This window comes from Macaca thibetana, chromosome 14 (assembly GCF_024542745.1).
Source record: "Macaca thibetana thibetana isolate TM-01 chromosome 14, ASM2454274v1, whole genome shotgun sequence".
NCBI classification, from domain to species: Eukaryota; Metazoa; Chordata; class Mammalia; order Primates; family Cercopithecidae; genus Macaca; species Macaca thibetana.
Genome location: NC_065591.1, coordinates 93405686 through 93423975, shown reverse-complemented (window position 1 = coordinate 93423975; position 18290 = coordinate 93405686). Strand labels below are relative to the sequence as shown.

Genomic DNA, 18290 nt, shown 5'->3' with positions numbered 1-18290 from the left:
AAGATTGGGAAGAACTTCCAAAGAACAATATCACAGGTGAGAAGGGCTTCAATGGGAGGTAACATGTGGGTGAGAGACCTGTGCATGAATTCTGCAAGCCCTGCCACAGTCTGGGGCTCGGTCACAGCAATGGGGCTGCATGAGCTGAGAGCAAGACAGCAAGAAGGCAAGTGGAAATTGTCCCTGGTCATCCAAGAGAGTCAGCAGATTAGGGTCATTGCAAATTGGCACATTCTTGCTGTTCAGACAAGTTTTGTTTGGGTTGCCTATCCAGGTGAATCTAGATTGCGTTTAAAAATGATGCCAATAAAGGAAATTTAAGAAATGGAAAATAAGGAATGTAACAGAGCTACAAAGTCATTTCACTCTAGAAAGGATAGTTTAGTGGTTAGGAGGCTAGTGTATGGGGGTCAACAAATCATAGCCCTCAGACCACATTTAGTCTTTAGCCTGTTTTCAGACTGAGAGTTAGAGATTTTTTTAAAAATTACATTTCTAAATAGTTGTGAAAAAAATAAGGATATGTGAGAGAGACCATATATGGCCCACAAATCCTAAAATATTTATTATCTGGCTCTTTACAGAAGAAGCCTACCACCCCTGTTCTCATGATGATGGTTATGATGAAGAGAATACATAGGAAACACAGAATTAAGTTCAAATATTTTGTGAGCAATTTCTATGATTCTAACGCATGCCTGTGTGTATTCTACTTAGAATGTTGTCTCATTAAGACTCTACTTGTTCACAGGTTGTAGGCAGTAATCACACCAACACCCAAATGTTCTTTTGAATATTAAATTACTTAATACTGTAAAGTTCTGACAACAGGGCCTGGCACATAGTGGGTATGTAATAGCTACTTATTATTTTTATTGCAATTACTAGAGAGCAGGAACAGTAAGTATACCACATAATTTGGTAGTGATATTAATCCAGTGAGGACAGAGAAATAATACTAAGCCTAAAAGCCCTATAAAAAGAATGCAAAAAAATGAAATAAATGAAGCAGTGAGTGGAAGAAACAAAAACAGGATTTCTGGCAAGATGGCTGAATAGGAACAGCTGTGGTCTGCAGCGCCCAGCGAGATCGACGCTGAAGGCAGGTGATTTCTGCATTTCTAACTGAGGTACCCAGTTCATCTCATAGGGGCTGGTTGGACAGTGGGTGTAGCCCACAGAAGGTGAGCCAAAGAAGGGTGGGGCACCACCTCACCTGGGCAGCACAATGGTTTGGGGAATTTTCTCCCCTTCCCAAGGGAAGCCATGAGGGACTGAGCCTGAGGAACCATGCACTCCGGCCCAGATACTGCGCTTTTCCCATGGTCTTCACAACCTGCAGACCAGGAGATTCCCTCTGGTGCCTACCCCACCAGGGCCCTGGGTTTCAAGCACAAAACTGGGCGGCTGCTTGGGCAGACACTGAACTAACTGCAGGAGTTTGTTTGTTTGTTTGTTTTCCATACCCCAGTGGTGCCTGGAATGCCACTGAGACAGAACCATTCACTCCCCTGGAAAGGGGGCTGATGCCAGGGAGACAAGTGGTCTGGCTCGGCGGGTCCCACCCCCATGGAGTACAGCAAACTAAGAACCACTGGCTTGAAATTATCATTGCCAGCACAGCAGCAGTCTGAGATCGACCTGGGATACTCAAGTTTGGTAGTGGCAGGGGCATCCGCCATTGCTGAGGCTTGAGTAGGCAGTTTGGCCAGGAAGTTCAAACTAGGCAGAGCCCACTGCAGCTCAGCAAGGCCACCGTGGCCAGACTGCCAGATTTCTCCTCTCTGGGCAGGGCATCTCTGAAAGAAAGGCAGCAGCCCCAGTCAGGGACTTATAGATAAAACCCTCGTGTCCCTGGGACAGAGCACCTGGGGGAAGGGGCGGCTGTGGGCGCAGCTTCAGCAGACATAAACATCCCTGCCTGGCGGCTCTGAAGAGAGCAGCGGATCTCCCAGCACAGTGTTTGAGCTCTGCTAAGGATCAGACTGCCTCCTCAAGTGGGTCCCTGACCCCCATGTATCCTGGAAGGTGCCCCTCTGGAACAAAGCTTCCAGAGGAAAGAACAGGCAGCAATCTTTGCTGTTCTGCAGCCTCTGCTGGTGATACCCAGGCAAACACGGTCTGGAGTGGACCTCCAGCAAACTCCAGCAGACCTGCAGCAGAGGGGCCTATTAGAAGGAAAACTAACAAACCAAAGACCAAAGGTAGATAAATCCACAAAGATGGTGAGAAACCAGTGCAAAAAGGCTGAAAATTCCTAAAACCAGAATGCCTCTTCGCCTCCAAAGGATCACAACTCCTCGGCACCAAGGGAACAAAACTGGACGGAGAATAAGTTTGACAAACTGACAGAAGTAGGCTTCAGAAGGTGGGTAATAACAAACTTCTCTGAGCTAAAAGAACATATTCTAACCCAGTGCAAAAAAGCTAAGAACCTTGAAAAAAGGTTAGAGAAATTGCTAACTAGAATAACCAGTTTAAAGAAGAACATGAATGACCTGACGGAGCTGAAAAACACAGCACAAAAACTTTGTGAAGCATACACAAGTATCAATAGCCAAATTGAACAAGCAGAAGAAAGGATATCAGAGATCGAAGATCAACTTAATGAAATAAGATTAGAGAAAAAAGAATGAAAAGGAATGAACAAAGACTCCAAGAAATATGGGACTATGTGGAAAGACCAAGCCTACGTTAGATTAGTGTACCTGAAAGTGAAGAGGGAGAATGGAACCAAATAGGAAAACACTCTTCAGGATATTATCCAGGAAAACTTCCCCAATCCAGTAAGTCAGGCCAACATTCAAATTCAGGAAATACAGAGAACAGCACAAAGATACTCCTTGTGAAGAGCAACCCCAAGACACATAACTGTCAAATTCACCAAGGTTGAAATGAAGCAAAAAATGTTAAGGACAGCCAGAGAGAAAGGTCAGGGTACCCACAAAGGGAAGCCCATCAGACTAACAGCAGATCTCTCTGTAGAAACCCTACAAGCCAGAAGAGAGTGGGGGCCAATATTCAACATTCTTTTTTTTTTTTTTTTTTTTGAGACGGAGTCTCGCTCTGTCGCCCAGGCTGGAGTGCAGTGGCCGGATCTCAGCTCACTGCAAGCTCTGTCTCCTGGGTTCACGCCATTCTCCTGCCTCAGCCTCCCGAGTAGCTGGGACTACAGGCGCCCACCACCTCGCCCGGCTAGTTTTTTGTATTTTTTAGTAGAGACGGGGTTTCACCGTGTTAGCCAGGATGGTCTCGATCTCCTGACCTCGTGATCCGCCCATCTCGGCCTCCCAAAGTGCTGGGATTACAGGCTTGAGCCACTGCGCCCGGCCTCAACATTCTTAATGAAAAGAATTTTCAACCCAGAATTTCACATCCCAACTAAGCTTCACAAATGAAAGAGAAATAAAATCCTTTACAGACAAGCAAATGCTAAGAGATGTTGTCACCACCAGCCCTGCCTTACAAGAGCTCCTTAAGGAAGCACTAAATATGGAAAGGGACAGCTGATACCAGCCACGCAAAAACATGCCAAATTGTAAAGACCATCAACACCATGAAGAAACTACATCAACTAATGGGCACAGTAACCAGCTAGTATAATGGCAGGATCAAGTTCACGTATAACAATATTAACCTTAAGTGTAAACAGGATAAATGCCCCAATTAAAAGACATAGACTGACATATTGGCTGAAGAGTCAAGACCCATCTCACATGCAGAGACACACATATGCTTAAAATAAAGGTATGGAGGAATATTTACCAAGCAAAAACAAAACAAAACAAAACAAAAAACAAAAACATACACAAAAAAACAGGAGTTATAATCCTAATCTCTGATAAAACAGACTTTAAATTAACGAAGAACAAAAGACAATGAAGGGCACTACATAATGGTAAAGGGATCAATGCAACAAGAAGAGCTAACTATCCTAAATATATATGCACCCAATACAGGAGCACCCAGATTCATAAAGAAAGTTCTTAGAGACCTACAAAGAGACTTCGACTCCCATAAAATAATAGTGAGAGACTCTAACACCCCACTCTCAATATTTGACAGATGAACAAGACAGAAAATTAACAAGGATATTCAGGACTTGAACTCAGCTCTGGACCAAGCAGACCTAATAGACATCTACAGAACTGTCCACCCCAAATCAACAGAATATACCTTCTTCTCAGCACCACATCACACTTATTCTAAAATTGACCACATAATTGGAAGTAAAACACTCCTCAGCAAATGGAAAAGAACAGAAGTCATAACAACCGCACAACTACATGGAAACTGAACAACCTGCTCCTGAATGACTACTGGGTAAGAAATGAAATGAAGGCAGAAATAAAGATGCTCTTTGAAACCAATGAGAACAAAGACACAACATACCAGAATCTATGAGACACATTTCAAACAGTGTTTAGAGGGAAATTTATAGCGCTAAATGTCCACAAGAGAATGCAGGAATGATCTAAAATTGACATCCTACATCAAAAATTAGAAGAACTAGAGAAGCAAGAGAAAACAACTAAGATCAGAGCAGAACTGAAGGAGATAGAGATGTTTAAAAATGCTTCAAAAAAATCAATGAATCCAGGAGCTGGTTTTTTGAAATTATCAACAAAATAGATAGACTACCAGCCAGACTAATACAGAAGAAAAGAGAGAAGAATCAAATAGATATAATAAAAAAAATGATATAGGGGATATCACCACTGATCTCACAGAAATACAAACTATCATCAGAGAATACTATAAACACCTCTAAGCAAATAAAACAGAAAATCTAGAAGAAATAGATAAGTTATGGACACATACACCCTCCCAAGACTAAACCAGGAAGAAGTGGAATCCCTGAATAGACCAATAACAAGTTCTAGAATTGAGACAGTAATTAATAGCCTACCAACTAAAAAAAGTCCAGGACCAGATGGATTCATAGCCAAATTCTACTAGAGGTACAAAGAGGAGCTGGTACCATTCCTTCTGAAACTATTCCAAACAATAGAAAAAGATGGAATGCTCCCTAACTCATTTTATGAGGTCAGCATCATCCTGTTACTAAAAACTGGCAGAGACACAACAGAAAAAGAAAATTTCAGGCCAATATCCCTGATGAACATTGATGTGAAAATCTTCATTAAAATGCTGGCAAACCGAATCCAGCAGCACATCAGAAAGCTTATCTACCATGATCAAGTCGGCTTCAACCCTGAGATGCAAGGCTGGTTCAACATACCCAAATCAATAAATGTAATCCATCACATAAACAGAACCAATGACAAAAACGACATGATTATCTCAATAGATGCAGAAAAGGTCTTTGACAAAATTCAAATTCAATAGTGCTTCATGCTAAAAACTCTCAATTAACTAGGTATCGATGAGATGTATCTCAAAATAATAAGAGCTATTTATGACAAACCCACAGCTAATATCATACTGAATGGGCAAAAACTGGAAGCATTTCCTTTGAAAATCAGCACAAGACAAGGATGCCCTCTCTCACCATTCCTACTTAACACAGTATTGGAAGTTCTGGCCAGGGCAATCAGGCAGGAGAAAGAAATAAAGGGTATTCAATTAGGAAAGGAGGAAGTCAAATTATCTCTGTTTGCAGATGATATGATTGTGTATTTAGAAAACCCCATCGTCTCAGCCCAAAATCTCCTTAAGCAGATAAGCAACTTCAGCAAAGTCTCAGGATACAAAATCAATGTGCAAAAATCACAAGCATTCCTATACACCCATAACAGACAGAGAGCCAAATCATGAGTGAACTCCCATTCACAGTTGCTTCAAAGAGAATAAAATACCTAGGAATCCAACTTACAAGGGATGTGAAAGACCTCTTCAAGGACAACTACAAACCACTGATCAACGAAATAAGACAGGACATAAACACATGGAAAATCATTCCATGCTCATGGATCGGAAGAATCGATATCATGAAAATGGCCATACTGCCCCAAGTACTTTACAAATTCAATGCTATCCCCATCAAGCTACCACTGACTTTCTTGACAAAATTGGAAAAAACTACTTTAAACATCAAATGGAACCAAAAGAGTCCACATAACCAAGATAATCCTAAGTAAAAAGAACAAAGCTGGAGGCATCACACTATCTGACTTCAAACTATACTACAAGGCTACAGTAACCAAAACAGCATGGTACTGGTACCAAAACAGAGAGATAGACCAATGGAACAGAACAGAGGCCTCAGAAATAACACCACACATCTACAACCATCTGATCTTTGATAAACCTGACAAAAACAAGCAATGGGGAAAGGATTGCCTATTTAATAAATGGTGTTGGGAAAACTGGCTAGCCATATGCAGAAAACTGAAACTGGACCCCTTCTTTACACCTTATACAAAAATCAACTCAAGATGGATTAAAGACTTAAATGTAAGACCTAAAACCATAAAATTTCTAGAAGAAAACCTAGGCAATACCATTCAGGAAAATATGCATGGGCAAAGACTTCAAAAGCAATGGCAACAAAAGCCAAAATAGACAAATGGGATCTAATTAAACTAAAGATCTTCTGCACAGCAAAAGAAACTACCATCAGAGTGAACAAGCAACCTACGGAATGGGAGAAAATTTTAGCAATCTGTCCATCTGACAAAGGGCTGATATCCAGAATCTACAAAGAACTTAAACAAATTTACAACAAAAAAACAACCCCATCAAAGTCGGCGAATGTCTCAAAAGAAGACATTTATGCAGCCAACAAACATATGAAAAATGCTCATCATCACTGGTCATTAGAGAAATGCAAATCAAAACCACAGTGAGATACCATCTCATGCCAATTAGAATGGTGATCATTAAAAAGTCAGGAAACAACAGATGCTGGAGAGGATGTGGAGAAACAGGAACACGCTTCACACTCTTGGGGGGAATGTAAAATAGTTCAACCATTGTGGAAGACAGTGTGGCAATTCCTCAAGTATCTCAAACCAGACATAACATTTGACACAGCAATCCCATTACTGTGTATCTACCCAAAGGATTATAAATCATTCTACTATAAAGACTCATGCACACGTATGTTTATTGCGGCCGTATTCACAATAGTAAAGACTTGGAACCAACCCAAATGTCCATCAATGATAGACTGGCTAAAGAAAATGTGGCACATTTACACCATGGAATACTGTGCAGCCATAAAAAAGGATTAGTTCATGTCCTTTGCAGGCACATGGATTAAGCTGGATCAGCAAACTAACACAAGAACAGAAAACCAAACACTGCATGTTCTCACTCATAAGTGGGAGTTGAACAATGAGAACACATGGACATAGGGAAGGGAACATCACACACTGGGGCCTGTCAGGGGGTAGGGGACTAGAGGAGGGATAGCATTAGGATAAATACCTAATGTAGATGTTGGGTTGATGGGTGCAGCAAACCACCATGGCACATGTATATCTATTTAACAAACCTGCACCTTCTGCACATGTACTGCAGAACTTAAAGTATAAAAAAAAGGAAACAAAAACAATAATGGAGAATTGTAATATCAGAATGCATTTGAATGTCAGTAGACATTATTTGCAAAATGGCAACAAAATTAGCATTTGTCAGGTATGTTTGGCAGCAACACACACTTACATAGTACACACACACAGGGTCATGTTGGTTTCCCACCACTTTCCAGCAATGGATGTAGATACACTTTATGGCCTTCACAGGCCTGAGTTTCCTCACTTGTCATTACTACAACCTTGAAGGGTCATTAAATTAATGAAATAACATACCTAGTAAGGAACATGGTAGGAAGTATATTTTACTACTCACATGCCCGTTTCTTCCTCCCATTCCTCTTCCTTGGTGAAATCATATAGGTCATGGTGTGTTAACCAATCCCCCAGACCAGGAAGAGGCAAACGAACTGATGAAGGTGTGGGTTCTCGAAGATAGAGCCCATGTCTTAGTTTAACTCTGATCCTTAATACTTCTTTAGTTTTGGTACCTGCAAGTGTCTGTGGAAAGAAAGAATGCATGAATGTACAGAGGGAAAGGTATATGGACAGAAAGATGAAGGGAAAAAGTTACTGAAAGAATATGAAATAGCTTATCTCCAAAACGTGTTCAACTCAAAACATTTTATTTTTTTTTTTTCATTTTATTTTTTGAGACAGGATCTCCATCACCCAAAGTGCTGGGATTACAGGCATCAGTCACCGTGCCTGGCCCAAACAATTTTATAATTTGCTACGACATTTTAGTAAATTATTTTGTGTGAATTAAATTATCTGCACATATCACATAAGAAAACTGGAGTAAGGTGAAATGATTTAATTTCTCGAAGCCTTCCCTAGTTAGTGGATATATTCAGAAAAGAATTCAATTATTCCTGGTGACATATTGTTTGGTCTCAATCATTTGTAACATGTGTACCAAGCATTATATAATCAAGTCTATCTTACAAATTTAACTTCACTGTAGGTATTTTAAATATTGAAATGCTTAAATATTTAAGCATTTCATGGCACCCCTTAATGGCATTAAGGGGTGTCATTTCAGCTAGTCATATTATTTAGTCTTTCTTATGAGAGTTGTGTTATAATTGACAATGTGGCCCATTATGTTTTCTTACCGATAAGTGGTTATGGATTATTAATCTCAAGAATAACAGTATCCTTCTCTAAAACCTAAATATTCATAGCAATCCTTGGAGTTGGCATATACAGGCAACTGACTTCTTTTTTATATTTATTTTCATTGTTATAAAATATATATAGCATAAAATTTACCATTTTAACCATTTTTAAGCGTATGGTTCAGGCGCATTAAGTACATTCACAATGCAGACAACTAATTCTTAATTGAATATTCCAAGGAGATGGTTCTGGCTCTTTTCCACCTACCTCCCATTTATGAGCTATAAAATGTGTGATATGACAAAATTGTTTTACAATTTTGCAAAGGGCATTTCAATTAAATATCACACACGCACACGCAGTCCACTCTCCATGTCCATATGTTCTGCATTCGCAGATTCAACCAACTATGGGTCAAAAATATTAAAAACATCAAAAATAATATGATCATAAGAATAATAATTTTAAAAACAGTACAGTATAACAATATTTGTATTATAGTTACATAACATTATATTGGGCATTGTAAGTACTAGAGATGATTTAAGGTATACCAGTGGCTATGAATAAGTTATATGCAAATAGTACACCATTTTTTATAAGGGGTCTGGGTGTCAGTGGATTTTGGTGTGCTCAGAACGGTCTTGGAACAAATCCCCCGTGGATACCAAGGGGTACATGTACTGACTTTATATAATATGCAATTGACTGCATATAACATATATTATGGATCAATATGAATATATAAAATTCAGCTTGTTTGATCAATATTTTATATTCACTACTTTTCCTTCCTTATCAAAACTGCACTTTGGAAATTGATATAATAAGAGTACTGAACCAAGTACTCAGAAGATTGAGATCTTATAATAAGTGTACATCACTGCCCCTTCAGCAATTCATTTAACTTCTCTGAACCTTAGTTTCCTCATCTATAAAACAGAAATAATCAAGTTGTACAACCCATCACACAAGCATATTGGAAAGATTATATTGGTACTTTGACAATCACAGACACTATGCAAATGTAATATACTCGTATTATAAAGAAATGGCTCTTTTTGTTATTTGGTTGTAAAAAACTCAATAAATTTTTTGCAAAGATAGGTCAATGCAATTGGATCTTATATTTTTCCAGTAAGAAAATACTCATCCTGAAAGCGTGAAGGATGTATAAGTCACTGGACAGATAAGAGAAAAATTCAAATAGATTCAAAATGCCTTTTCTTTATGATAGAAACTATGGTATCTATCAAATGAAATAATTTTATTTTCCCTGTAGCTTCTCTAAAAATGTGGAAAATTAAAATTTATTTTAATCATCAGCAAAATATATATGATATATTGTAAACGAGTTACAGTTTTCAATAACACATATTTTAATCATAGCTTAAAACCAGTTGTAGAAGAAATACTAACCCTGTGATGTCCGACCTCAATTGTGAAGTTTGGAATAAAACGTTGATTCCACTGTCCATTTAAGAATCTAGAGAGCCTTTTGTGTAATTGTGTATTGTGGTAGCCATGGAGATGTGCCGCTCCCCCTTGGGCTGACTGACTTTCCCAGACAATCTTCTTACCTCTCCCCCTTTCACAGGTGAGCAGAGCCTCACAGTGGAGAGGCTTTCTCTGCCTTCTCCCGCTCCCACATATTATACCACAGTGGTTAATATATAATATACCATATGTATAATCCTGGGTACATCTCATACTTCCAACTCAGTCTTGGCATTTGATTCTTGAAGGCTTAAATCAACAAAAGTATCTCTTTTCCCTTGCCATATGAGCCTGTGGTGAGCAAAACTTGAGATACATTTCACATGGTTTGGTTTTACTACATACATTACACTGTATTCCTGAGAAAAAATTTTAAGGCAATCATTTATATTTCAAATAATTTTTGCCCATTGCTAATGAGATGGTTTGGCCCTAGTGTATACATACTAAGAAAAACTCTCATGGTTCATTCTTTCCTACCCAACTCATATGGCTTATGCTTAATCTTATTTTCATAACATCTATATCTAAGATGGTAAGTGAATTTCTGATTCACTCAAGTCTTCTCTCTCGGACCTCTTGAATTTTAAAGTATTTAGTTAGCTGCACAAACACTGCTCCAGGTGCACCACAGATATAAGTAGGATGAACCATATATAAAAATACATTTTGAAACAAGGTAAGCAGACCTATTCATTATCTCTGACTGTATCCTTTAACTCTAAAGGTCACTGACTTTGGTGGTTGCTAGCATTAGCTTTTCATATAATAAGCAGACCTGTTCGTTATCTTCAATCATATCCTTTAATTCTAAAGGTCATTGAGTGTGGTGGTTGCTAGCATTAGCTTTTCAGATATACAGTCTGAAAGGATAGCATAAATTAAAAGTTGATCTCTTCCATAGTCTATTACGTGTGTAAACCTGAAAATGCCAGATAACTTCTTGAATAACTGCCCTGTTCCAACTTCTGAACAGATCACATTCCAGTTGTCGTCTTAGGGTAGGTGTTTAAACCATGTAGGGTAGAGCTTAGGAGATTTTAATGCTCATCCGAATGTGGGAATCACTGTTCATTCCCTGAAGGACTTAGTCATGGACTTGGGCACATCAGTAAAAAGTAATATTTGGCAAAATATCTCTAGGATGAATTAACTACAGACAGTCCCAGACTTAGCATAGTTCAACTTAATGATTTTTCAACTAAATAGGTGTTGTGCTAGATGCTTTTGTCCAACTGTAAGCTAAGGAAAGTGCTCTGAGTATGGTTAAGGTCAGCTAGGCTAAGTTATGATGTTCAGTAGTTAGGTGTATTCAGTGCATTTTCACCTTACTTACAATGGATTTATCAGGACATAACCCCATCATAAGTAAAGGGGTATGTGTAGATTAAAGTTAACCATGAAATAGACCTAAAGCCACATAGTAGATATTTATCTTTCTTCAAAGTAATAGCTATTGACAGTTATAGAATGTCCAGTGTATTTCAAGCTATATATTCTCTATACCTCATCTCTTTAATTGTAATAGCTCTGGGAGGTGGGTAATACTATTTTCTCTGTTCTATATCTGAGGATCCTAAGGATATAGAGGTGAAATGATTTGCCGACAGTCCCATTTCAAACAAGTGACAGAGCCTGAATTTGAAACAACATCCACTTGATTCAGAGCAGTATGTTTATAAGCCCTGTATAACACAGCTTCATTTCATATCTACATTCACTGCTGACTGAATATATTGTCCATACCTTTTCAGTTCATTGCTCTGTTCCTGGCTGCAGGACATTTAATGCTTGTGGGAAATAGGTGACTCCATGAACTCTTCCTATATCCAGCAATATAAGAAACTTTAAAGACTTAAGATTACTTGTTCTTTTTAATGAATTAGAAACAAATTATTAGTGTCGCTCACTCTAATCCTACAATGAACCTACAAGATGAGAAATGTTAATATCAAACTAATTATTAGGAAATGAAAAAGAAAATGAATAAAGAATGCATAAAATGTGGTAGAAGGTATTAACAAAGGGGGCAGGCAATTGTTCATTCAGAATTGGAGAGAGTATTTATTTGCATATTAGGAACAAAACGTGCATCCAGTCCTTCCTGCTTATAGTCAACAAGCTTCCCACTTCCAACCTCTGTGGCAGTATACATGTTGGCACCATCTATAAATACCCAAATCCTTAAGCTTTAAATACTATTCAATTTTCAAATTGAATTTTCTTTTATGTATAAAAGTGTTGCAGACTTGGATTTCCAGACATTAAATAATTGTCTATTAGGATTTTCTGCCACCAAGTGGTAATAATACTTCCTTGCACCATTGGATAGGTTTACTCTTCTCTGTATCATTCCGTTTTTTAAGAAACATTTACTGAATTTCTATGATGTATTAGAAACTGACTAGAATTTTTTTCTGAAAATAAAATATGTTATATATGCATCCAAAACTTGGTATTTCATACTTAGAAAAAAAACTAGTCACATAAAAATGCTCCATGTGAATTTATATTTAGTTTCATACCATTTAACTGTGCCATGGGTGATTGTGCCCTCCACCCCAATCTAGTGCATTTGATAATACCTGCAGATATTTTTGGTTGTCACAATGGGGTGTGGTGGGAGCTGTGATTGGCATCTAATCCGTAGATGAGAGGCCAGGGATGCTGCTAAGCATTCCATAATGCACAGGAGACCACCCACACTGAAGAATTATCTAGCCAAAAATGTCAATGGTGAGTTGATGAATAGATAGTAAATAAATCAGAGACATGATGGTTATGAGCCTGTCCTCACCTGCACACTTTATCATAATGGGCTTAATGGGAGCTTCACACTGGTCCTCACCTTTTATGATATTCTTAAGGCATAAATCATAGTTTCAAACCAGGGTTCCCATTATATTATTTAAAATGTTATGTGGAAGTTTTTATGCATTTCACAAATTTATAAATTGGTGGGGCTTGAATGATAGAAGCTAGCTAGACCACTTCCTTCATTGTCAGACAAGGTGATAGAACATTGAAGCATCTTGCCTACTGTTCCATGGCTAGCTTGTGGCAAAGCCGGATGGCATTTATCTTTCAGGTTCCCATCAAGTGCTCTTTTTGAGAACCTAAACTGCCTCTCTTTGGTTAATTTGATGAATTATATAATTTATCAGAGTGATTTTAAAATTCAGTATAAGTAAAAATATATGGACACAGACATTTTTAGAGTGAAGGAAAAAGGAAATAGATACATGAAAAATGATGCTATCTAAATTATTTTCAAATTTATATATTGTTTATTAATCTTATCAATCTTGTCATATTTTTCATAATTGAGCTATTACCATAACTCAGCTACACCATAATTGCTTATGTTCATTTATACACAGAGCCTAGCACAGCAGCTTACATTTTGAGGACCCTCGATATATACTTGTTCAATAGATGAATGTCTGAGTAGCTGTTTTAATTCAGTATGTGGCTATTTAAGGTATCAAAGCAAAGCACTGAAGTTAATGCAAGGATTTTAATTCAGTCTCATTGAGCTTTACTTACAACAACATAGATATTACCAGGAAATATGAATCACTGTGTATCTTTGAAGACAATCTCGAGGTGTCTCTTCCCCTAGGAAACAGTTGTGTATCATAAACATGCAAATTTAGAGCTGCTTGTTTTGCTTCAGTTCTTCTACCTATTTCTTTGTAAAACCAGTGGTTTTTTTTTCCTTTAGAAAATGCATTAAAGAGGTTTTAAATCATCCTCTTAGCATGTTAATATGATATGCTACCACCTTTATTGCAGATTGCTTTAATTTTTTGTTATTTGCCTATTTGGGTAAATGTATTTTAATTTGAAAAGTGCTGCCCAAATGGGATAGTATTCAGTATCTAAAATTCAAACATTAATTAGAGCTTTTTTCGCAACTGAATTCTGTTCTACCACAGTCTTACCCTGGTGTTTCTGCAGGATCCACATCAGACCCTGCTGCAGGTGTGGATGTCTTAGGTAATCAGGTGACACTGTTGATCCCTCATCAATGGACTTCTGAGGTCACCACCATTATTTCCTCAATTTGTTTGGCTCTTTGACTACCATGGATGTCTCTGTGAGAAGGCTGAAGCGTGATTCTCATGACAGCGTGATTGGCAGCCACAAAGTCTAAGAGACTCCTCAGACAACCTCTAATAGCCATTAACCTAACACACCTAAAATGTCACTGATTTGTCTTGGAAGACAGAATATTAAGCACAATAAATGGCACTATACATACAGATAATTTGTGTGTATGAGACTCTTAGTTCATTAGATAACTAATTTCATATTATTATTTGAAAGAAAATTTAGGAATCCATTTCTAAATCTTTTCAAGTTACAGGTTGGGTACAATAAGCAACCAAGTGTAAGGAGCTCAGAAGATTTCCGTTTCAATAGTTTCAATAATCCTCCAAGACAGTATCAGGTAAGCATGGATTTTTTAAAGGAACAAGACTAGTTATTTGCAATATTTAGATTCTTGAACTATGTGATTCTTTAAAAGTATTAGGATATTTTTCTCAATATCAAATAATGCATTAATTCAACAAATATTTATTAATTACCAGTACCAGGCATTTTGTAAGTGATAGAGATATATAAGTTAAAAAAATAAAGTCTTGGAATCACAGATCTGAGAGTCTCCGTGTTCACTGAAAAAGGCAAACTTTACAAAAAACCTAAGAGAGTAAAATTCATTTCAGATTCCACCAGTGAGAAACAAAGACTGCTTGTTTTTGGTGAAAATTCTGCCAGCTGATTATATGTCTAGATGTGCATAATTTTACATATATTTTATTATAAAATGCATATATATAATACTATATGAGTTAATTGTACTTATATAATGAGTAATCATTTTTAGCTTGTGATTTTCTCTCCACAAAATATATATTCCTATTAATTTCAGTGAATTATCATATTCCCTTATACAAATATATAATTTACTAAAAATAATTCCTTATTGATGGACATTTAAAGTTTCATTTTTGTCTGTTATATAACTAGTTCTATGAACATACTTGTTAATGTACTAAACCATATCTTTAGAATAGCTTCTTGAAGGTAGAGTTTTACTATCTATCATTTAACCTTGGCTTAGGTGTAAAATTTTGTTTAGTTCTAAAACCATCAGGACTTTCTGAGCACCCACTAAGACGCCTTCTTTTTATGAAAATTATATAGTAAAAGCAATGTTTGCATGATAGAAGCCCAGGTACTTGAAAAATGTATTACATTGAAACTAGCCATTCCCAAATTAATAGAAAGTTTAAAATAAAAAGTGGTTCCATTTTTTTGGTGGGTCAGACGTGGGGCTCCAATGAGTAGACCTTAGCTTAATCCCCCATTTCCATGAGCGGTAGTGTATATCTTTTACCTACCCTACTGAAAGACTGTCTTGCTCCAATACTTTTCAAATCAAATACAGACAATGGACATAAAGGCTTACATACTTGCTCTAAACATTCTTTTCTAAGAACTCACTTTTGAGTCATTAGCCCAGGTGACGTGAAGGCTGTTTTAAAAAGGAAAGCAAAATGTGGCGATCGCATGCATCCCGCCTGAATCATCTTAGTCTTTGACAGCCATCACTTCCAAAGGGCTCACTACAGGGACGAGGACTCTGAAACTTGTTCCAAATGAGAGATTTATCATGAATCTGAAGCTGACATAGATTTCTCCTTTCTCTGTCTTCTAGAAAATAATGAAAAGGCTCATTAAAAGATATGTACTGCAGGCCCAGATAGATAAGGAGAGTGACGAAGTGAACGAAGGTGAGTTGAACGCAGAAGCAAATCAGCCCCTGAATGTGAGTCAGGATGGCAGCCTAATGCAGAGTGGCAGGAAAGCTGCAGAGATGGGCATGGGGAGAGTGAACTTCAAGGAAGCGGCAAAGTAGAACAGGATCTCACCAGCCACCATTCTGTTAAAGGTGGGGAATAGGCTATTTCTCCACAGGCGGGGACAGGTACCCCTGGCTAGATAAAAAGCTCTCATTCTTATGGTGGACTTGGAGGGAGGAGGAAGTGGGTGGGAAAGGCAAGGAAGGGGCTGCTGCCTCAACCCCTGAATGATTCACCACCGTTTCGTTTTAACCTACTTGAGGGCTTTTGTTATCATTCTTCTATAATCTCTTCATTCACCAAAACACTGAGCTTAGAAAACAAAAACTTGGTTCATTAGGAAGTTATTTCCTTTCAAAGAATTCAAAATAAAATTGTGTGTGAAACTAGAGCTGATTTCCTCCTGTCCCACAGTCACTAGTGGGTCACTGCAGTGAGTATTTATAGTTGACTTCTTATCACTCTTGCTTTCAAAGGGGAACTGAAGGAAATTAAGCAGGACATCTCAAGTCTCCGCTATGAACTCCTTGAAGAAAAATCCCAGAATACAGAAGACCTAGCAGAACTTATTAGAGAACTTGGAGAGAAATTATCCATGGAACCAAATCAAGAGGAAACCAATAGATAATGTGAAGACTTCCTTAGAAATTCATATTTATTTGTCCACTTGAAGCCATATTATTTTCTGATTTATTTTCTTAAGTGCCAATGTGCCCACCTTTTAAACAAGAAGAAGTTAAAGGATACCTTGGGCCATCCTATCTTCTGGAACCCTAGTATCTAATTTTTTTGGTGATTAAACTCCACTGTTCAGGGTAAAGGCTGTAGATTATGATGAAAATTATGTCCAGTTGTTTGGTGCTTGTTTTATAAACTGCTTTCTTGGATATAACTGTTGTGATGATGTCATTGCCATGTAGTGTCTGCCTGAAAATGGGTCCCAGCAGACAGGGGCTGACCTACGTTATTCCCCATGCAGTTTTTCCTCTGAAGGTTATTTCAGGTTTCTTTTTCCCTGCTCTGTGGATCCCCTGCTGGGGTCTCCCAGCTCTGAAATTTTGGAGAGAGTCGTCCATGGGCCTTTAGAATGCTTTAGTCCTTTCTTTAGAATGCTGTTTAACCACCATTTACCCTACTTACCCCTCAAAGCACATGACTGATACTGTTCATACAAAATGGGCTTATATCTATGTAAAATTTCCTGATTCATCTATTTGAAAACATTACACTTAACAATGAAAAAAGTTTTTCCTCCACTGAACCCTGGAAACATGATCCAGTTGTGTGTGTGTGTGTGTGTACACACACACACACATAAATATGTGTGTATACATATAAATGTGTACACACATACATAAAGTAATTGCCCTATTTATTTTGTGGCTAATGTGGGCACACGAAAGCTCTTTATGTTATAAATTTTTATTGTGACTAAAAAATTACTGTCTAAATAAGTACGTTTTATTGGAGAAAAATCAAAACCCCAAACATTGTGGTTATTTGGTTCCATTATAGCACAATTTTGTGCCATTTCTGGGGGCATTTACAGATGAATTCCCACACTTAGCCATTGAATGTAAAGGGGAAAAATAAAGTGGGAATTTGTAAATACTTATCTGTTATTTTCAATATGTTCTATCCTACCCAAATATATAAAACAGGAATTTGCATTCATGTGCATTTATCAAGAGGTGGTTGTTGTTATTTACTGATCATGTGAAGTGGTGTCTTAAACAACTAAAAGAGATGAAGGTTCGTATGTTTACTCAGAGACCATTGGCATTCAGAGGATGATGGACATCAACTGGAAATGCTACTACCAATTCAATAACAGGAGATTTCAAATGCACATCTTTAACTTCATCTTAAAGATGAAATGGTCGCAGAAAATCTGTTTTAGCTCCGACTTTGGCTTAATTTAAATCAAAGAATAGTTATGTAAGCAGATCAGAAAATACAGCTGAAAATTTATATCCAGTGATTTTGTATTTGTGGATGTTACTTATGGAAAAGTTACTTGGTGATACATAAAGATCAATTTTTAAATATTTTGTGACAATATTTGAATCAGTAGTTGTAAAAAGTCAACCTCATACTAAATGCACTACCAGCAAATTAAAATAGTCTAACATCCACAAAAAGTGTGTGTTGTGCCATGCAAGAGATGGACCTTCATCCCAAGGATGCTCTATGACAGCACATGGGCTTGACTCCAGAAGACTCAAGAAAAGATATTCAGATTCCTCAGTGTCTTCTAAGTTGGATTGACTTGACAAGATATAAGTTTTGGGAAACTCAACAG

General features: G+C 37.6%; 1 protein-coding gene across 1 annotated transcript in view; it reads left to right on the top strand.

Moving 5' to 3' along the window:
• The window catches only part of TRPC6 (transient receptor potential cation channel subfamily C member 6), a 136388-nt gene extending 118352 nt beyond the window's left edge, over positions 1-18036 (top strand). Inside the window, exons 11-13 of the mRNA XM_050758258.1 lie at positions 14488-14571; positions 15844-15919; positions 16465-18036. Coding sequence (XP_050614215.1) covers positions 14488-14571; positions 15844-15919; positions 16465-16616 — 312 coding nt within the window. The 3' untranslated portion in view covers positions 16617-18036. The remainder of the gene's footprint in view (positions 1-14487; positions 14572-15843; positions 15920-16464) is intronic.
• The last annotated feature ends 254 nt before the right edge of the window (positions 18037-18290 follow it).